This window comes from Nelusetta ayraudi, unplaced genomic scaffold (genome assembly GCF_046127955.1).
Source record: "Nelusetta ayraudi isolate G7.1 ecotype Tasmania unplaced genomic scaffold, CSIRO-AGI_Nayr_v1 ptg000020l, whole genome shotgun sequence".
In the NCBI taxonomy this organism is placed as follows: domain Eukaryota; kingdom Metazoa; phylum Chordata; class Actinopteri; order Tetraodontiformes; family Monacanthidae; genus Nelusetta; species Nelusetta ayraudi.
The window spans coordinates 1,641,813-1,663,641 of record NW_027466070.1 but is presented as its reverse complement, the minus strand read 5'-3'; the positions used below and the strand labels follow the sequence as shown (position 1 = coordinate 1,663,641).

The 21,829-nt window shown below is 47.5% G+C and overlaps 1 protein-coding gene across 16 annotated transcripts in view; it reads left to right on the top strand.

The window, feature by feature from the left end:
• The window catches only part of tjp1b (tight junction protein 1b), a 58,646-nt gene that overhangs the window by 9,914 nt on the left and 26,903 nt on the right, over nt 1–21,829 (top strand). For 8 of the 16 annotated variants that reach the window (XM_076027322.1, XM_076027314.1, XM_076027312.1 and 5 more), the window contains exon 1: nt 11,137–11,502. The exons of 5 other annotated variants lie outside the window; for them this stretch is intronic. In XM_076027322.1, coding sequence (XP_075883437.1) covers nt 11,152–11,502 — 351 coding nt within the window. In that variant the 5' untranslated portion in view covers nt 11,137–11,151. Of the gene's footprint in view, nt 1–11,136; nt 11,503–11,928; nt 12,065–17,755; nt 17,886–21,829 lie in introns of those variants that run through there. 3 more of the 16 variants (XM_076027318.1, XM_076027323.1, XM_076027324.1) reach the window with 3 other exon arrangements.

Below are 21,829 nucleotides of genomic sequence, written 5' to 3'. Positions count from 1 at the left end.
TATGATATATTAAACGTATACATCAAACATATTAAACTCATTAGACCTCCAGAGAATAGAATAGTTGCTGCTGTTTACAGGTTCCTGCTCAAAGAGATGCATTGTTGGACTTTGCACGAGTCTGAAAGGGAGCAAAACCAAGGTGGTCTCATCGGGTGGGCTTTGCCGTGACCTACCAGTGCCCCTCGTGACATCACAAAAGGCTCATTTTCAGATCTGACTGCGTCACTGCTACCTTAGCAAAAAATCAATCAAGTGATCTTTTCTGTATAGATCAGCCATCATTTTTAGACAACAATGGTCGGTCACGTTAGCTCTTCTTTTTTCAGATTGCTTTTTTTTTAACATTCATAAGTCGAATGTCACAGAACCTCATGACGGAATGAAAATCCGAACAACCTGAACAGACAGCGAGCGGTGCAGAGGGAAATAACTGTGTGTGTGTGTGTGTGTGTGTGTGTGTGTGTGTGTGTGTGTGTGTGTGTGTGTGTGTGACAGTGAAAACGTTGGAGGTGGATGCTTTTAGGCTGTGATTGACAGATTAGCGGTGGCCTTGATTTCGAGCCATACACGGCATTCATAAGCCTTGGTCTGAATGGATGAGGGGAGAAGAGAGAGAGAGAGAGAGAGAGAGAGAGAAAAAAAAAAAGGCATCGTGGTGTCTGTGTGCTCCGGTGTCCTCGACGTCCAGCGGCGTCGCGGCCCGTCTCCCACACGCGGGAAGCGTGCAGCGGCTCCAGAGGCCACCGTCTCACCCAGAGACTGAGAGCTCAGCAAAGCTCCAGGCCTTTTACACGGTTTATTTCTTTTGTGCAGGAGGCTCGTGTGTGTGTGTGTGTGTGTGTGTGTGTGTGTGCGTGTGCGCGTGTGCTGGGAGGGAAAACTTGCTGACTTTGCGCAAACTCAAATGCAGCTGATGGAAGTAACAGTCCGCCTCACGGTGAGTGATGAGCCCGCAGGATGCTGAGCTGAGGAGCAGCTTCCAGTGCATCATGCAAAAAAAAAAAAAAAAAAAAAAAAATACAAAGAAAAAAATGTCACTGCAGAAACTCTGCTGCCCGTCCTGAGTGTGTGACGCCCCAAATGTTTCAGAAAAAAATTTAAATAAATAAATAAAATGGAGTAAATTGGCTGCTTCTGTAAGAGAGAGAAAAATAATCAGAGTCCAGATATTAATCAGCCAGCTGTGTGAATTTAGCTCCATAACTATCATTGGCCATCAGCGCACAGTCCCGGAGATCAATAGTAGTTAAAACTTTGTTTATATCGATTGCCCCTTTTGATTGCTTTTCTCTCTTGATAGTCAGGGGAGGACGCTGGCCCGCGGCCCACTCCCGCTGTCATTTGTGTTGGCAGGCGGCGTGCTCGTTCACAGAAAGCTCCAATCAGATTTTAGTGCTAAGGATGCAGAAAGCCATCGCGGAGAGACGGAAAGCAAGGAAACTACCGCACCCCCCGCACCCCTTTTCTTTCTTTTTTTTTTTACAAACCTATTATGCCTCCGAGTGTTTGCATCCGTTGTTTTTTTTCCCTCTTTTTTCCTCCCTCTGCATCCGTCAGCAGGCGCCTCGCCGCGTCGCAGAGCGCCGGCGTTTACAGTATTTCTTTATACATCAGGGAGACGCATTAGTCCATCTGTTACGCAGCATCCTATTCTCTTTATTATTTACACGGTGGTAATCTCTCGCGTGCAGCCACTTGGCTGCTCTAATGCCACCTTGGGGATCAATTATGAGCCGCGCTCAACTCTAACCTCGCAGCCTGAGGAAACGTGCTTGTCTTTGCAGTGTTTTTCGCCGTCTTTACGGCGGCAGCACTCCGCGGCTTATCGTCAGCCGCGCGCTCATTGTGTTTCCTCGCAAACAATGGCGGCGCATCGCCGGGTGCCGAGCGGGCGGCTGCGGCCCGGCCGGCTGCCTTGATTTTCAGGAAAGATCTTGTCGCAAATGCGGTGTTTTTGGGGTTTTTTTTTTTTCTTTCTTTCTGCGCTCTCAGCTGTTTTCTGTTAAAGCAACGTTTTGCTGCTGCCCGCTGAGTTTCTCCAGGTGAGTTTTCCGGGGAGGTGGCAATAGCGGCAAGCGGCATCAGCAGGTGTGCGGAGGCGGCTTAGCCGAGATGAAATGTGCAATTAAATTAATTACTCCTTAACAGATCGGGATCAGTCACCCACCGGGCCTTCAGCTTCGCCTTGGTTAAAGGCTTATAAACTCTTATTAGTTCTGCTTGCCCGGCCCCACTTCTGCAATCCCATCCTGCGTGGACTGCGGTCTGGACCAAGGCGCCTGCACCAGCACCCTCACTGGCTCAAAGGAAGAAGAAAAAATACACAACAACAACAAAAATCTTCAGAGTAAGCGTTTATTCACCGCTCAGTCTTTGAAAAGTGCTGCAGATGCATTTACAGCGAGGCCGGCTGCGGCTGAATTAGGTGATCTGCATATTCGGGGGGGGGGGGTGCCGTTTGAGAGAGATTACCCCCCCCCCCCCCTGCATGGCCAAGGCAAACGCGCAAGCACGCACGCATGCATGCATGCATGCTGAGCGTGGCGCATGGCGAGGCCTGTGCAGAGAGACGGAGGGAGGGTGGAGCAAAGCATGACGTTTGGAGAGGAGGAGAGGAGGCAGAGATTTATCGTGACCGTGGGAGGCCTCGTTGGGGGGATGCGGGGGGAAGAGGAGAGGAGGGGAGGAGGAGGAGGAGGGGCTGCGAGCTGGTTTCCTCTAGGTGAGACGGCTCTGTTATGTAAGAACGGAGCCTCTCGCGCTTCGTCCTGGAGGTGATAAACACCAGGGGGTGGTTGGAGGTGATGTAGGTGCTTTGTGTGCGACACAGAGGAGAAACTGGTCGTGTGTGAAAACGTGTGAAGGTTGCTCTCTCTCTCTCTCTCTCTCTCTCTCTCTCTTTCTCCCTCTCTCTCCTGCTCTGTGTGTGTGTGTGTGTGTGTGTGTGTGTGTGTGTGTGTGTGTGTGTGTGTGTGTGCGTGCACGTGCAGTGCAGGAGGCTGCAGGCAGATGTTTCTCCAGGCTGCGACTCCTGAGCGAGACCAGCCTTTGTGTGTGTGTGTGTGTGTGTGTATGTGTGCGTGTGTGCATGCGTGCGTACGTACGTGCGCCTCCCAACCGATGGAACATATGGCCGGTCACCGCAGCCACTGGGACTGTGTGAACATCGCACCATTGTGTTGAAGCTCTCCACTGAGGAGAATGAAGCACCCTGCATCATTTCCAGATGTTCTGAGTTATTCACCTTTTCAGGTCTCTGGTTTAATCAAAGCTTCCACAAGGTGATGCAGCGGCCTTACGTGTGTGTGTGTGTGTGTGTGTGTGTGTGTGTGTGTGTGTGTGTGTGTGTGTGTGCCACCTGGTTGGATGTGTTGTCACTAATTTTAGAAACTTGGTTTTGGCGCCATTTTTGTTTTTAGAGGAAGAATAGAAAGTAACAGATGGACAGGCGTTAGGGATGCAGTGAATCCATTATCGATTAATTGTCGATTAAGAATTTAATCGATTAAATTAAATTACGGTAGTCGCAATTAATTGAACATTTTTTAATGTCATTATGTGTATACAGTGTAGTGGCAGGAAAGAGCAGTCCTCGTGTAGATACTGTGATGGTCATAATATACCCAGAAGAAGTTACTTTTAAACAACTTTTTTTTTAATAACGGTTGAAATGTGAGCCATCGGAAGTCAACATAAAGTCAGAGTTTAAATGTTTTGGGTGTTTTTACCGTCCTCTAATGTAAAAATGGGTCACATTGGACCCTCGACATTATTGAAGGGTTAAATAATGTGTTCCTTACACATTTTTCATTGGGAAATTTAGGTTCTGAGGAAAAATTGCCGCTGATCCATTCATCGTTAATCGATCGATAAGGCCAATCAACTAACGATTAATGAATTCATTGACAATTTGCCTCCCTAACAGGCACAGATTAATGTCACATGGCAACTACAACTCTATAACAACTGGAAGCAACAACTCAACTACAGTGGTGTCACTCACACGAGATTCTGTGTTTTTTACTGCTCACCTCAGGCAGACATAAAGATTCAAGCTGTGTGTTTATTTTCCGTTTTGCCGCCTTGAGAATGTGCACGCGCAGTCCGATTTATATCACGTCCTCAACACCCAAGGCTTCCAGCGGAAGCCAGGATCCGAACGCTCCCTCTTTGTTTATTCCTCCCAGGATGTCGCTGCGTGGGGATTACAAACGGCGGCGACCTTGATTGTCACCGCAAGATTTGAGCAAAATGACTTGTGCCCCTGAATTGTTTTTATGGTCGCGCTCGTGTCCCTCATCCGCGACAAATCATTTCTGCGGAGGCGACTTAAAACCCACATAAATCCCAACAGCTCTATTGACTTTCCCGCCTTGATTTATGTCAACGAGGAGGCGGCCGGACAGTAAGGGCCATCAGCCGGCCACGAACGCCGAGAGCGCATCAGCCCGAGCGCCGTCGAGCGCCGCATTTCACGTTTCCGAAAATACACCCGGCGCTCATCAAGGCAGCCACAATGAGCCTTTTGTTGTAATTTAAGGGGCGAAGGGGTGGGTGGGCTCCGCGCTCTTGTTAGCCGCCTGCTGCGAGCGCTCCAGCGCGGGGTCAAGTGAAGGACAAGCAGCGGGATGATGTAATGTTCACAAGGAACCAAGATGGAGGCCCGCGTGCGGGGAAGTCGAGCACAGAGGATGGAAGTGCTGGGAAGCGGGTCCTGGCGACAGCTTAATCAATCACGGCGGGCCGCGTGCGCTCGCTCCGTAGATTGCGTCGTCTGCTGATTGATTATCATCGCTCCGCCGCCGCCGCCGCCGCCGCCATCTGTTTGGTGGCTTCCCCTCAAGAGGGGAAGAAGAAGATGCCGTGTGCGTGTTGAATTTCCTGTGTCTGCTGTGCTACCGGTGCACGTGTCATGTGGTCGGACGTGTGCGGGACGTGCGTGGACGCCCGCCGAGGTGCCATATGTCGCCTCGGCTCAGGAGCTCCCCGACACGTCGGGGGAAAAATCCCTGCCTTCCTCGCAGTGTCTCCCCGCATCCCTGCCTCTCCGGCGGTGACAGTGACACACGGTCACACACAGGTTCTGAGAGGAAGGCGGAATAAACACAAGTGTTCATCTACAGTCCTGCAGAGGGCAGAGTTCCACAACCCAAATGCACAGATCAGAGACGGCAAGCGCCTGCAGCAAGAAGGTTCATCTTTAAAGGTCCCGTCTTCACTTCAGCAGGGGTTGTTTTGTTTTTTTTATGTGAAATGTGACTGCAACCTTTTTGGAAAATGTGTTACAACTTACACGTCTGGGAGAAAAAAAAATCATCCTTCTGTGATCGCCGTCGCAGGTTCTGAAGGTGCAATAAAGCAGCTGTCTTTCTCAGAAACCCTGAGGCCTGCAGACAATTTTTTTAAATTTTATTTTTTTGAATGAAAACCTAATGGGGTTTTTTTTCCACCTGTTTGTGTAAAATACAGGTCTGCAGCTCAAAGCGTATTTCGTTTTTTGACCTGAGAAGATGCATTGTATAAAAGGAATTGTTGTTGTTGTTGTTGTTGTTGTTGTTATCAGATTTTTTTATGCTCATGTGGTCGCATGTGCACAAGAGAGAAAACCGTTCTCCTGATACACTGCACCAGCGGAAACCCCCGGTGTTGTTCACAGCCCTCAGCGAGGGCCTGATATTTTCCTCCCCTTCCCAGACTTCAGCTCCACCTGTGGTGAAATTAATTTCCAGCCGAATTGAGAAGCGCCGGAGATTTATAGTATTGCTTCTTTCCGCAGTGCAGTAAATTCCCCCCTGGGTGATTTTTCTTCATTTTCTTTCCCGGCTCCCCTTCCTTATCCCTCCCCCACTCCCCCTTCCAACTCAACCCCCCTCCCCCCCATCACCTGCCCTCCACAATACAATTCTGCCCGGTCCAGAGGGAGCACCTGATCCCGCAGTGGCCGCGGACTCTAATTGCTTTACTCTCATCCTGAGTGAGGTCAACCTCTTGAGGAGGAGGAGGCAGGAAAAAAGAAGGAGGCGGAAGACGACCTCTTGCGTAACTTAATTTAAAAGCCCACTTGATGGGAAATAATTTAAAGCAATCAGCCAATTAATCCATTGTTTAAGCCCCCGCTTCCCATCGGGGGCGTCGCCCCCTGATGGTAATTGAGGTTTTGCGTGACGTGCTCGCTGCCTGCCGAGACTGGTGGTTATTTAACGGCGACGCCGTCAACGCCGCTTTCCAGCCGCCTGTGAAATCACAACTGGGCTTTGAGAGCTTTTTCGATTTCTTCTCCCGGTGGAGTTCGGCTCCGAGGGTCCCCCCCCACTGCAGTGTGTCGGCCGGTCTTCTGCAGCAAAATGCTCACACTCGCACATACCACTTACCATTTGGCTATTATTCTACCTCTGCGTGGTACATACGTGTGCACGGCCCCGCATTAACTGATTGGAATTGTCTGCCTTTATTGGCATTAGCGCTTCCTCCTGGGATAAACATACTTAGGTGATTGCTTCTTTGCAACTGTATGTGATGCCGTCGTTTGATCCGCAGAGGATTTGGATGTCGGTGGCCTGTTTGTCACATGATCCGCGGGGGCTCGGACATGTAAGGTCATTTCACGTCACCTGATACGTCTGAGCTTTCGGCTGTTGGTGAGGAGAAAGAGAGAGAGAGAGAGAAAAAAAATTGAGATTATGGCTTCATTTGGGATATTTTTGTTTTGGGGTTGGGTGTCGTACGTGTGTGTGTGTGTCGTACGTGTGTGTGTGTGTGTGTTTCCATCCCTGAACATGGCTTTTCATTTTGATCTTTATGAATGAGTGAATTCAGATTTTTTTTTTTTTTGTTTCGGTCTGTCACGTCGCCCTGCGTGCATGCTCACGGTGTCAGATGGTGTTTGCGTCCTCCTTCACCGCCCAGAGCTTCAGTACCATTACATAACCTTTCTTACCATTTTATGAAATGTCTACCTTTAAAGCGAGAGCGGAAGGACAAGCGACTGAGTCTTTGTGTCACTCGGCCCAGATGGAACCGCGTGTGTGTATCTGCCTCAGGTGGATTTTTTGTTTTGTTTTGTTTATGCTGAGAGTCCGTGCATGTATTTGAATGATCTTATTTTACAAAGGCCTGTGTGTCAAACCACCTCTGACTCCTGCTGCTGACTCCTTCGAACTGTTTGCACTAAGTGATTCACACCTGCTTCAGTTTGGAAACATTTTCCCAGAAGGGTTGACAGACATGACAGGAAAATGGGTATTAACTCATTCCAGGATTTCAATTTTTTTTTTTTTTTAAATACCAAAATGTAAAGTTAGATTTTTTTTTAGAACATAGGATAGACAGGATGAATGACACACACTCGCATATGCAAACCAATTGGGATTTCATTGCAATATTTACACGAAAGCCAGTGCAAAAACATTTTTTTTTAATTCAACAAAAAGGTCACCTGTGCTGTAGCGACGCAAACTGTTCAATTTTTCACTGCCGCTAAGCATTCGGCACAGGAATTTCACTCATCCACCTTGACAACCTCCAATATGGAGGATTTTTCATTAGTCTTAAAATAGTGTTGGATCCGCCGACCAGCCGTAAAACTGGAAGGCTAACTGGCTGGACGGTTAGCTGACGCAAAGGAGATTAGCGTGAATGCTGCAGCAGCAGCACTTTTGTTTGGCCTGGATGGCATTTTCCCATTAAAAGGGAACAAAGAACAGCAATAAAGGCGTCTTTGTGTGGAAAGCATTGTTTTGTTTTTTTTTAATGCTTCACCACTGACTTTGACAAGAGGCGATGTAAACACCAATGGCTCACCTGCTCCTTTCACCCCCCCCGCCTTGAGCCCAGCTAAGCTAGCAGCAACAATTCTGATTGGCCAGTTCCACGGATGCGCTGGCTTGATAGTCCAGTCACTTTCCAAGTTTTTGTCTGTTTTCCAAACTCTTTACGGGCTCTTAAATCAAATGGACGTTGAGAGAAATCCATAAGATTGGGAAGATTGGCCTGTCAGGTTGCAGTTGCTTTAATAATCAGTTTGAACAGCACAGAGGCAAATCCTATAAATAAATCATTTGCTGAATGTATGGTTTTCCTCTTTTACTTGGCCCTCACCAAGAAACTCATGCATGAAAGGCAAAAAAAAAAATGCAAAGCAAGCTGTACATTCACATTAAATCCGTATTGAATCTAAAGTTACATCTGTAGATCTTGGTGTTGCAGTCACTCAATGTACAGCCACTTGCTCGGAAATCAGCAGGATGCGACTGCAGTCTGCATGTCACAGTTGTTCTGTATTTGCACAAGCAACCTTCCGATCCAGTTTTTTTTTCCCCACTGCTGACTCCACAGAATATCTCAGCCTCGTCCCCACCCCACCCCACCCCACCCCACCCCCACCCCCACCTCCAGCTGTGAATGCGCTGTACTCACTCGCTGCGTAGCATTACGAAACCTCATGTAAGGATTTTCTGTCCTGGTCTAAATTGGGAAGGCTGTCAAGTCTCGCCCATGTTAGAGGTCAGCGATGCTGACAGAGGACGAGGTGGAAATCAGAGAAAAACACAAGTCTCCGTATACGCATGCCAGCTTACCCTTATTATGAGATGACACCGGTGTAGTCCGAGGTGTAGAACCAGCAAATGGATAAGACGGCTTAAAGTTTTGAGCCTCATCCTCGGAAGCGCGGCGTCACACAGTTCCATCTCTCTCTTTTTTTTCCCTCCCGCCTCACGTGGACATGAGACAAATGTGCTTATTTGCCCCCTTCCTGCTGCAGCGCTTCACGTCCTGACATTTGATCATCTGCAGTCATTACAGCTCACAGATAACCGCGCCAGCCTCTGCTTAGCGAGCTGTTTCTTCTGACCCACACCGCCAAGAGGTGACTCACTCACTGTCAGGGGCCGGCACGCTCTAAAAGCCAACCTGCTGTGAATATCCAATTTGCTTTTTCCACACGTGTGATTCGCTCCCGCAGACATACATGGCTCCACATCCGTCTGTGTTGGTCCGAATGTGCTGATGGCGGGGTTGGGGTGGGTTGGAGAGAGGGGGAGAGGGACCCCGCATAATTCTGCTGCACGGCCCCGTGGATCTCCCTCTGTGCCGCCGGAGCCAGCGATGCAAATGCTGTCCTAACATTAGCAGAGGGTATTTGAAGGGCTTCGGCGGAGATACATTAAGCGGCATAAGCTCACATCACAAGCGCTTTTAATCAAAAGTTTATATTCATGCGTTACCCCGGGAGGGTTTGACGACTTGATTACATTTTTCTGCTTCAGTACTTGAGCTAATGCCGGGATGCTTGATGATAACAAATGATGACAACTTGCAACATCTATCGTCGTTCCTGGAAAAGAGACACGTCAGACTCTTCTCTGTTAACATTGTTAACGCACGCTTAACAAAAAAACATTTGGTTTCCTTTTTCCGTTTCACAGCTGTAATTCCCCATATTATTTTTGCCGCAGACTTGAAATAACTTGCCTTTGTTTCTCTAATTCTCTTGACCTTGGCCAACTTGTATTCTTCCATTCAAGATGCCCCCCCCCCCTACTCCCCCACTCCTTGTCTCCCTCTGATCTTCCAATTGGAATCTGCAGGAAGTGTCCTTACGTCAGCAACATTGCGGGACCTCTGTGCTCCCGCAGCATTATATTCAGCTGCTATCTTCTCCTGCACTCATTAGAGCCAGAGGTAGAGGTGACAGGAACGGTCACGCAATCTCACGGCGATAAAAAGGCACAGCTGAAGGCGCCGTGCAGAATACAAGAAAAGCTGCACAAAACAAACTCGAGTGTTTTGAGGAGTGCGCTTTGGTGCAGTGCACAATTTACATCCTACTGTATATTGATTAAATGTGTGTACCCCTTGGGAAGCAGGAGTATTGAGCATCGTGACTATGGGCTGGATTTTAGTTCTGTCCTCTGCATTTTAAGTGGCTCCATGAGTGCCTCAGCTGTTCCACTGAAGATTCCGATATTTGCTTTAGTTAAGAGTCGTGCGCGAACGTTTTAGCAGAGTTTTATCTAAAACAAGGTCACATCAATGTACGTTTCACAACAAAAGTCACCGATCTTCATCCTAAAAAGTATAATTTGCTGAGAGACAGAGCAAACCACCCATCCATCCATCTGCCGCGTCCTAATTACGCACACTTAAACACAGACACGAAGGCCTGAAGGATAAGACATCTTGTCCTTGGCCAGTCATTTGCTCGCTCTAATCAATCAAGCCACTTGCTTTTGAAAATTAAACCTGCCAGATCAATACCGTCAATCAAATTACATAATTTGCCCTTAATCAAAGGCAAAAAAAAAAAAAAAAAATAAGACAGATTCTTTTATTATACTATAATTATTTTGGGCTGCACATGAGATTTACCGCATTCTCTACCATTCTTGTCACTAATCTAATTCAAACAAGCAGGTGTATTTGAACAAAATGAGTAATATGAATATGAATATGCAGATACAAGAACAGTTCAAGAGCAAGAAAAGTTCAAACCGAGGGAAGTTTCTGCTATTATCAAGCTTTGCCACATGTTTTGCTGCAGTGTTTTAAGTTTTGAAGAGGGGTGATATTCATCCAAAGACAATTTGACAGAACAAATGTATGCAAAATAAACTATGCTCTGTTAGTCTGTCTTTATCAGTCAACCATGTACAACCGAAAAGGGAGGGGAATTATTTATTTTCCAGCAGGCTTTGTGTTTAAAGACCTAACTTGAGATTAATTAAACATTTAACATAACATAACAATAACATTAAAAATTAAGCTTTAATTATTGTTATGCTTCGAAGGGAACTCGTGCTAATGGGTGAATGTAGGGTTGGTAATAACAATACTATGGATTGTTGGGGGCGCGTGGGGTATGCCATGTCATCAGGTTTATTATTTATTGATGTAATACAGTTATTTAGCATCCAGTCGCATCCATTCTCCCACGGTGGGCTATTCACCAGAGATTAAATTATATATATATATGAAATCATATGTATAATTTTATAAATTATATATATATATATATATATATATATATATATATATATCTGTAAAATGAAAACATAGAATGGCGCTCAGTGCAGCTGGATGGCGGCTGCTGCGGACGGCCCCCCCTCTGCATCCCCGCTTCTCGCTCCGCACCCCCGTGCACCGAGCGGAATGGTTCATTCCAGGCGAACCTGTCACTGTCACAGCGGCGGTGACGGCAGCCGAAGTGTGAGAGCCGAGGGCTGGGTAGGGGGGAGAGAGGGAAGGAAGGCTTCATCCACTGCCTGCCATTGCAGTGCGGCGGCTGCTGCTGCTGCTGCTCCGAAGCCACACCGGGAACAAACACCTTTTCCCCCTCGCCACAATTTTACACCCAAGACGCCGCGAGGACCGCTGCCTTTTGCGAAGGTAAAACGCCTGCCTTGGTTCGCGGGGGGGCTGCGCAGCCGCAAGGGAGCTGCGGCTGGATGCCGCGCTCCCCCCCTGCGGATACGGAGCCGAGCGATAACGGTACTTGCCGAGGTAACTTCGCTGCCTCAACGCCGCTAGCAATTTGCTTCCGAGGGAGGAGGGGGGCGGGGAGGGCTATGCTACACGGTTAGCTCAGATGCCCCTACATGCTAACGTTGGCATATCGCAGGAAAATGGTGAACGGCGGCGTCCGCTGGCCTAGTTTTCCCGTCCGGCTTGCATAAGCGCTCGCATAGAGTCACAACATGCTTCGCGGTCGAGCTGTCATCGGACGGACGGGTCGCTGCCGTGGCAAGTGCGCGGGGCGTCCAGGCAGGTAATGTTAGCCGGGGCAGCGTTAGCATAGCCTGAACAAAATGTCGGCCAGGCTAAGGGGGGGGTGGGGGGGGGGGGGGGGGGGGGGTTGGTTTGGCGAAGAGGGTACAAGAGGAGGGAGGGAGGCGAGGAGGGAGGGGGCACCCGATTCATTAGGCGCCAGTCAGCATTTGGGGAGGGTGGAGGAGTGATGCGGTGAAGTCCGGTGCGAGACGTTGAACGGCTCTTTTGACAAGTTAAAGTGAAGGTCAAGCCGGGGGTTCCCCCTTGTTTTGATGGTCCGCTTGATGAAGGCGAGGTGAGTTTACGATGACGCGAGGTGGCGGCCGGTCGAACGCTCGCCGGACGGCCGACGATCAGTTCGGTGACACCGAAACTCCTTCATTGCCCCTGGCTATATTTTTCTTGGATACAAAAAGCAACGTGACGGTTGGTGCCAGGGCGCTTTTGCTGTGTTATGTCGCCCGACGTCTGTGTCAGTTGGTTTAACGTCAAGCACAACACTTGTGTCAATAAACACCGTGTCGCGTTAACTTAAAACACCGCTTGTTGCACCTGTTGAACCTCTCCGCAGTTTTATCCATTGCCTTAGATTTAAAAAAAAAAAAAAAAATCAAAATGAAAAGATCCTTAAAAGCCGGTGCAATTACGGTATGATCAGATAGGAAACTGAACTGGGGTTATCAGAAACTTATACGTTATCTTATCGAATGTGTGATGTAATGTATTCTCATTTTTATCGCTATTTAAAGGCGCTACCATGGGATGTTGCAAAGAAGAAGAAGAAAAAAAAAATACTTGTCTGTATATGAAAGCCGGGTTATGGTTCAGGTTGTGTGTGAACAAATAATTGGCAAGGTCTCTCGTGTATCGGTCGGCGCGTGAGTTCCGCTGGCATGTTGCAGAGATGGAATGTTCATGTAGTGGTCTCGGTAATTAATGAGTAATTAATGAGCTTTAATCACTCTGCCGAGAAAAATCATGTAACGAGACATGTCATTAGAATGAAGATAGACTGGATAAGGTTGACCTCCATTAGTAAGAGTGTGGAGCTCACACATTTGTAGGAGCAAGACGATAAGTTATAGGTTAATCGGAAAAGTATTGAACAAAAATTGAGAATTCAGTTGTTTTTTTACGTGTGGTTTGAGTAAATGTAAACAAAGACATAGTGAAGATATAATGAACAGCGAACAGATGACATAATAGTTGCACCACGTGTCGACGTATGTTTATGATGTATGATGGTTTGTTACTCAGCATCTCCGTCGGGCACCCTCCGGCTCATTTGTTTCGTGGCTGTGTGTATGTCATCGCTTGCTTTGTGACAGTGACATGGTGAGACACAGCAGCCGGGACGAGCGTCTGGCATGTTTTAATGAAGGGGTGAGAGCCGATGTTTCCCAGAGTGGCTTTTGCCCACCGTAAGGTTACACTGATGAGTCGCTGGGCAGTGATGTGCAGGGGTTGCGTGAGTCAAAGGGAATATCTGGCTGCTCAAGGGCAGTCATACATGTTGGCCTGTAAATCATGTCGCCCTCGGCTGTCGCCGGAGCGTCAGTCATCTGAGTCATGGTGGTTTTCGGAAGGGCGTGTTGCGTGCGTATCCGATATTTTTGCTTCCTTGCGTTTAATGTGACTGCAGTTTTGTCGTTCTGTTTATTTCCAGCACTGTCAGTCGTCGGGGTGCTATCAGGTGGCACGTTCCAGCAAAGATCTGCTTTACTGTCTCCTACTGACACAGTAAAGCAAGTTTTTATATTTGGCAACCTTGGCTATGAAAGAGATCAAAACCGTGTTGGAAGTTTTGCAAGTCTTTGATGCATTCCGGAAAACAGGGTTGTGAGAATGTTTCAATGGTGTACGCAGAGGAAAGAATTCTTTAATATGAAGATTCTGCTGTTCCGAAGTGTCTCTGTAGAACTGGAATTAGTTTTTTTTATGTGTATTCTATTGTTTTTTATAACATAATCCGTGTCCGTGTGAAATGGACTCCACACGTTTTAACCTTTCATGGGTGACCAGGAATAATCAACGTTTATTTTTACGTTCTGTTTATTTTTATTTATTTTGGGAGATTTTGTGCTCTGCATTGCGGCCCGCTGTAATCCCCTCTTCCTCAGAATGTCACTCAGCATGTTCTTAAGTGAGGCTCCATTGGCACACGGTGAATTCTAATCCAGCTGATGCCAAGTGAGTTTTATCTTAAATGTGACCACAAAAAAAGCTCTCTCTCGGTTGGCTCAGCGTGAAGAGATCATGGCCACAAATATTTTCCTGGGCACGACGGACTGCGTCCACAGACTTACACTGAAGAACGGATTGTGCAGGTCTTATCTGTAAACATTTCACTGCTCTGCGAGTTCTTTTCTTCTGCCTGATAAACACTTAATGCTACGTTTTGGAAGTCATGTCAGTTGTTGGGAAATTTAATCGATGGCATCTTCTTCAGCAGCAAACGGGCCTTGAAAACTCTCTGTGTTAGCTGAAGACAGGTGCATCTGTGTCGAAATGCATGCTTGCATCACACTTGGTGCCTGAATGTAAATCAGATCCGCAGTAGTAAATCCCTGTTTGTAAGGGGTGTGGAAGTTATCAGAATGGAGAGCCTTGCAAAATCTCCCATTAATCACGCTGGGGCATGGAGCGCCTTGGTTTTATTTCTCCCCCCACAGTGGAGAAACATCACTTATCGGTGGTGCTCGGTTGTCCTCGGTTTCGGTGTGTGTGATGGAAAGGAGGCGGGCAGCAGGTCAGCGGCTCGGCTTATCAGCACATTCCTGCCCTCTTATGCGCGCTGTGTGGGGCGCTGATAACTTCCAGCGGCCTGATTGTGTTTTAGAAAACTGATTTCCTGGTCCGTGCGTTCAGATCGCACCTGGACTCTTGTTCGAAAATGTCCGTGGAGACCTTAAATCCGAAATGGACTACGTGAAAACCGCAGATCAGCACTTCAAAAGGGTTTATACTCTGTTTTGGTGGCTGCCGTGTTCTTGTTTTGTGCAGTATATATGGTTTATGTTGTATTTGTAATGAATGTTTGTTGGGGGTTTGCGTTTTGGGCGCTTACATACATTTCTTTTTGTTTTTTGAATGAAAGTCTTTCTTTTAGTGAGCTCCATCACGTTAGTGAAGCACATACAGGGCAGTCTGGAGTTAGCATGCTACAAATGTCACAACAAATTTAAAATTGAGTGTGATGACAAATTGTGAGATGAAATGACTATAAGACAGATGCAGTGAATATATTGAAATGTGAACTAACAGTTAATGTACATTAATGGCTGTTGTGGTGTTTTGTCATTGCATCATTCCTCAAAGAAGATGTAATGTAGCTATTTAGCATAAAAAACAGGGCAGTGCAACAAAACTGTTCATCCTGTTGACTTCAGCTTTTTCCATCTGCAGAGTTTGGATGAGAAAAAGCAACAAAAGAAACAACAAAAGGATTTCTTCATTTCCATGAAACATTGTGACATTTGCAGCACCATTCCCAGCCCTGCTGTTGCCTGCTTTAAACACTGAGGAGTGCATGAACTGGTGACTGGCTGTGATTTGCTGCTTGGCTTCTTTGCGTGCCTCTAATCACTTGGAGACTGGTGGGAAGAAAGTAGCGGGAGGTGAGGGAGGGGAGCGGAGCATGTCTGGAATCTGTCACCACTCCGAGGTTGTGCTCTTAGCCATGTAAATTTAACTCGTCTCCGCTGCTCCGCCGTGTCTGGGTGTCTCTCTCAGCCCATCCAGTTGTTGCCCAGGCCGACAGCCTGCGAGAAGGAGGGGGGCGCTCTCAACTTTCTCATCTCTTTCTCATCTTTACTTCTGCTGATCGCGTCTCCGCCAGTGTGTCTCTTCCTCTGTTTTGTTATTGCCCCGAGGTCACGACCAAATCAGTATGGACACGCTCCGTTCCACTCTGAGGCTGAGTCACACTTGGTCTGGAGGAACAGCGTGCTGGTGTCAGCGGCCGCTGCTGGTTTGGCTCGCTGATACGGAACAGGACGAAGATGCGAGCGGCGCTCTTACGTAACGCGGCGGCACGAGCGGACGTCCGCGCACGATAAGGAACAATCGGCCCCTGCAGACGCCCAGGGATCGATTACTGCATTAAATTGGACACAGTGAGCACGCACAGCAGCCTTCCTTCCCATCAGGCTGCGGGCAGTCAGAAGTGCACCTCAGTTTGTGCGAAACAGAAGTAACATTGTTTCTGCTTTTTTTTTTATGCTCTCACCTGTTTTTACTCAGCATGACTGCAACAGAAGTGGTGCTGTAAAAAAAAAAAAAAGAGAGAGAGAGAGAGAGAAGCTCCTCCCTCCCCCCAACTGTGACAACAGCTCAGATCAGCATGTGCTTTTGGGGTGACAAAAAAAGGCCCTCATGCTTTGGCTGATTGTACAGCGTGTTGCAACACAGAAAAGACCTCGAGCTGTCGCCAGAGAAAATGTCTCTGTAAGACATGAAGGCCGCTTGATTTAGTAAGTTTTCATTTTCATTTCTAAAATTTCAGTACAATTGCGATTTGCAGGTGTTTCCACTAAACGGTATGAAGTGCATAATCCGTAATTCTCGTCAAATCTTGTCCCACGATCTTAACGAGAATTACGTTTGTTTGCTGTCAAGAATTGTTGTTATATTTTTCTTTGATTATTTGTAAAAAAAAATATTCTGTCTCCTTCTCCGTCCAAACAGAACGCGCCATCTTTACTTGAAGTGAACTGGTCACGTGACCCCGTACATCACGTCTGCTGATGCGTAAATGTGAAAAAAGTGTTTCCATGATGCTTTTACGATATAAGTCTATATGGATGCGTCTGGAAAAACCACCTCATGACGATTTTTAAGAGGTTTTCGAAATGGAGCTGTTTCCATTCGTAGTTTTTCATTGCGATATTTAGGTTTTCCACAATTGTCGGTAAGTGGAAACGCAGCTTGTGACTTAGATGTAGTTTTAACAACAACAAAAAACACATTACCTGGGGCCAGTTGTTTTTATTTTCAAGCCTACCTTTTAGAACACGCGCAAGCTAATGCAACAACCTGGTTAAGGTGCAGCGAACATGAGGGAGGGACGGACTTATTTCTGCTGAGGTTATCAATAGACCACAAAGGTGTGTCTATTTATAGAAAATATTGGATTGTTACATTTTGCATCATGCCTTCAAGACGTTGCTCGCAGTGCGTCACGCTGGTGACGGGATGCTGCGCGAGTCCCAGGCTCCTCTTTGCACCCCGGCCTGCCTCACCAGGCGTCTCCTCCCGCCCGAGGTCATTGAATTTGGCTTATTTTCATCTGCTGAATGCGCAACTCGATTGTTCAAGCAGGTGCTTTTTTTTTTGTTTGTTTTTTTGCTGAGATTTAATTAGTGTCAGTCAGCTCCATCTGCTGTATAAACAACTATTGCTTATAATAAAGTTAATTAGATGGTCAGCGTTCCTCTAAGGGATGTCACCAGCAGGATGAGCGTAATGTATGCATGCAATGCAGCACACCTGAGGAAGAGGAGGAAGAGGAGGAGGACGACGACAAAGGGCGATAATGTCTCTTACAGGCATCGAGAATTGATCGGTGGGGTTTTTTTTTTATTTTATTTTTTTAGCCCGGCCGGCCAGCAGCAAAGGGGTTAAGTCCGATACAGCAGTTTACACTGCGGGTGGATGTTCGCTAGCATAGAGGAGTCCCGCGCCCCAACGGAACTGCAGATCCCACACAGATTGCTGCCAAACCAGAGGGGATTTGCTTCGATCTCGTGAGTGTGTAAGGACAGAGGGGGGAGGGGCAGGAAGAGGGGGCGGAGGCAGAAGAGGAGGAGGAGGAAGTGGAGGAGAAGGAGGTTACAGTTTGGAAGAAAGATGTGGAGAGAGGGAGAGAGGACACAGCTGTCCCAGGCAGAGCAGAGGGAAGTGCAGGGCGTCGCTGCCGGGTGTGTTTCCTAACCTCTCACCTGAGGTCGTCATTTTGATTCATACCGAAGGAAGGAAAAGGAAGGCAGGAAAGGCGGGTGGCGGCTGATTGATCCGTCCGAGGTGGCGCGAGTGGAGATGTCGGATGCCGGGATCTCCTCCCGGGTGGACTGAGGAGTCGCTGGTTTTTCCGTGACCTCCGCAGGGGATGAACTGAGGTGAGAGTCGTGCACGGGAATCCCGGAGCGACGCACCAGCGCAGAGGCGGTGGAATGCAGCGATATGGCAAAGCGTGTGTGTGTGTGTGTGTGTGTGTGTGTGTGTGTGTCACAGTTCTAATGGCTGCTAATTAACTTTTATGTCAGAGGTAATGGGGGCCATCGCTCCACCTTCTTATCGCCGCAGCGTCGCTCTATCTCTGCTGCTATCGCCGCCGTGCTCCACCTCCAGCCTCCCTTGGTGGGGGGAGAGGGGTGGGAGGGGGGCGGGAGGGGTTGGAGGCGGCCGCTCCTGTGGCGTGGGCCCTCATCAGCATGTGATTGTGTTGCGTTCAGGGGGCCGTGGCCAGTTTCAGCAGTTGTCAGCACTCCTCGGCGCATCGTTCCAAACCTCCGAAGTGATCAATCATCTCCTCCGGCTTGTTTGCTGCCAGCGGCCACGCCGGAGTGTTACCCCCGCTGTTGCTATTGTCGTCCTCGTCCCCTTGCTCTCTGGTTTCAAGCACCCCTGCACCCTGTTGTTTTGGGTTTTTTTATTCCCTGAGCAGCGTTGCTTCGGTCGTTCTGTGGCTTTTAATATAACAAGAGGTTATTAAATGTTCATGCTGCAAGTTTCCCCCTTAAATCACTCGGTTGCAGCTTCACAACAGCAGAATTAATGAGAGCTATTTTTAGCCGGCGCTGTTCTCGGAGCAGTCAAAAATTGAGTAAGGTTCCGCCGCCTCGCCCCTCAACCACACTAGAGAAAAAAATCTATGTGAGAACGCCTTCTGATTGTGTTTTTCTGCTGAATGGAGGAATCAGCAAGCTCTGTTTCTAACGGTGCTGTGATGAAACGGATACAAAATGATTGGCCGTCCTCCCTCACAGGCCGCGTGAAGGGGGAATAGCGATGATTCATTGTCTTATGACACAAAGAGTTATTACTGCAGTCTAATCGCTTTACACCCTGCGCAAATACATGGAACGTGTTGAAGGGCCCTGCTGTGCAAGTTTAAAGATCCTGTGATATCCTCCTCACGTGCAACTGACCTGCACGAAAGGTGCAGATCTCCAGGAAACGCCATGTTTAGCCCCGTGTTTACAGCCTCCTGTTAAAATGGCTTTTAGCTTCAGCTTCGGAAGGGACCAAAAGCAAGGCGTGTCTCAGAGGGCGGAGCCAACACCTGGCTGAGCGTGATGTCACTGAACTGGGAGGGGTATCAATCAATGAGGTATCCGAGCCCTTTGTTTAGGGATGATATCAATTAATCAATTATTGATTAATTGTTGATTAAGAATTTACTCGATTAAATTAAATTAGTCGCAATTAATTCAACATTGTTTCCATGGGTTTTTAATTGTTAAATGGTGTGGTGGTGTATACTTGTCAACTTAAAGTCAGAGGATAAATGTTGAAGGTGTTTTTACTGTTCTCTAATGTAAAAATTGGTCACATTGAACACTCAACATTATTTAAGGTTAAATAATGTGTGTGTTCCTTACACATTTTTCATTGTGAAATGAATTCATTGTTAATCGATCAATAAGGTCAATCAACTAACGATTAATGAATTAATTGATAATTTGCATCCCTACCTCTGTGACAACAGAAGAGCTGCTTCAGCACACATTTGAAAATCAAGCAAGTAAATGAAAGAAAAGGACAAACCCACGACATTGGTCCACTGATATGAATACGGTATTAAGTGCATGACTTATTTTAATGCTGCAGAATAGGGGTGGGAATCTTTGGACACCTCACGATTCGATTACGATTACGACTCAGGGGCTACGATTCGATTATAAAACCGTTATTGATGCATCTTTAATTTACGCACTTTTTCACATTTTTGAAGCAATTTTTTAAAGCGGTGCGTTTGGCATAAAAACAAGAGTTGATTTCATTTCCGTTATATTTCATTTAAATAGTGCCAAGTGTACGTGGCGCGTTGAAACTTTGTTGTACAGACCCAAAAGTAATAGGTATCTTGAATCACCAAAGTAAAATGTGTCCTTTATACACATTTAAGAAACAATGTCAACAGAATTTTGTGCAGTTCAGTATTCAATATGCTCAGAACCGTCGGTATTTCTTTATTAAACGTATTTAAATAATCAAAATTTGGACGTTTGTGAATCGATTCAGAATCGTTCACGTCCGAATCGCGATTCATCTAAGGATCGGAAATTTCCCCCACCCCTACTGCAGAATCTACAGATTCATTTAAGAAATCAAATCAGCTCTGGTTAATACGATTCAAACAAAAATAGCACAAAGTATTCCTATGCCAGACGACACTGATCCACACTGGAGCTCCACTGTGGGTCCCTGTGGTGCTAAACCCGCTCCGACCGCAGCGTTCTTCCCCGACTCCCCCTCAGCTGTGAGATGCGTCTCCGCCTTCCTCCCCTCTGCCTCCCAGCCGTCACCGTTGTAATCCCCCTCCACCCCTCCACCCGCTCAGCGCCGTCCTGCCGACATGCTCCGCCTCCGCTGCCAGCCGCAGCCTCATGCCCTGAGTCAGCCTCGTGGCACCACGCTGCTGCTGCTGCTGCTGCTGCTGCTGCTGCTGCTGCTGCTGCTGCTGCTGCTGCTGCACAGTATCTCAAAAAGAGATCGGCTGCTCTAAACTGCAGAGTGAACCATGATTGTGTTTATGTGACTTCTGGGTTGTTGTTTTTTTAGCTATAGCTTGAACGCAGTGATGTCACTGTTGTGCAGCAACTTCTGTTGCCTTTTTAAAGTGTTTAATTCTATTTTTTAATTCCCTCAAAATCAACAGTATTTCAGTTTTTCGAGCTTTACGAGAGCTAATTGTCACCCCAGGCTCCATTTCCACGTACGGGTGGCAGCGACTGAAAACGCAGCGTCTAATTTCTTCTTTCTACTGAAATGAATTCAGCCCCGGTCTCTTGTACAAAAACCCTCCACACTTTGAGAGGCACCTTCAGACACGGCCTGAAAATGTCAGGCCACTCCAGCAGCGCCGCAGTGTTCCCTCGGTTTCCTCAGCAACCAGCGCTGCACGAGGAGAAAGCCAGATTACATCCCCTCTAACTGAGGTGTGTGTGTGTGTGTGTGTGTGTGTGTGTGTGTGTGTGTGTGTGTGTGTGTGTGTGTGTGTGTGTGTGTGTGTGTGTGTGTGTGTGTGTGTGTGTGTGTGTGTGTGCAGAGGTGGGGTGGGTGCGAGAGGTGCAAACCACAGAACCCTGTCAAGTCTTTTCCCCTCAAGTTTGTTCAGGCTCCTCGTCTCTGGTTCTGAGGTTCTGTGACGCAGCTTCGTCTTACAAACACCAAAACCACAAGTGTTTTTTCTGTTACTCTTAAGCTGCGAACCTCCCACACAAAACTTGCAACAACTTGGAATTGGAAAGAAAAAAAAAAGAAGAAAAATCAGAGTGGAATCACAGCGTCGAGCTTGCTTTGACAAAATGTTTCAGATTCTGCGTCCTCAGCGCGATGCGTCCTCCTCCCTCTGGAGGCAGGCTTTGTGATCTGGAAATCGGATTTCATGCCTCTGTTCTCGGCAGTCCTCTTAATATTCAACCTCTCCTCTCTCTCTCTCTCTCTCTCTCTCTCTCTCTCTCTCTCGAGTGCAGCCCTTTCAATGTGAAAGTCCAGCGGGGGAAGTTTTTCCCGGTTTGAAACTTTTTTTGTTCTGTCTTTCTTTGACCGGGGTTCTGCAACTGTTGCCGAGAACATCTGGGGCCGTTTGTTCAGCTGCCTTGTACTGTAGCAGACAGCAGTGTTTTGGGGCATTTGGTGGACAGAAGGGTTGTGTGTGTGTGTGTGTGTGTGTGTGTGTGTGTGTGTGTGTGTGTGTGTGTGTGTGTGTGTGTGTGTGTGTGTGTGTGTGTGTGTGTGTGTGTGTGTGTGTGGTAAAGCCATAAACAGGGCGACGCAGCGGGGTTGAGAGTGGCAGCAGTTAACGGCCTGCTCAAGATGAAGGTGGTCTCTGCTG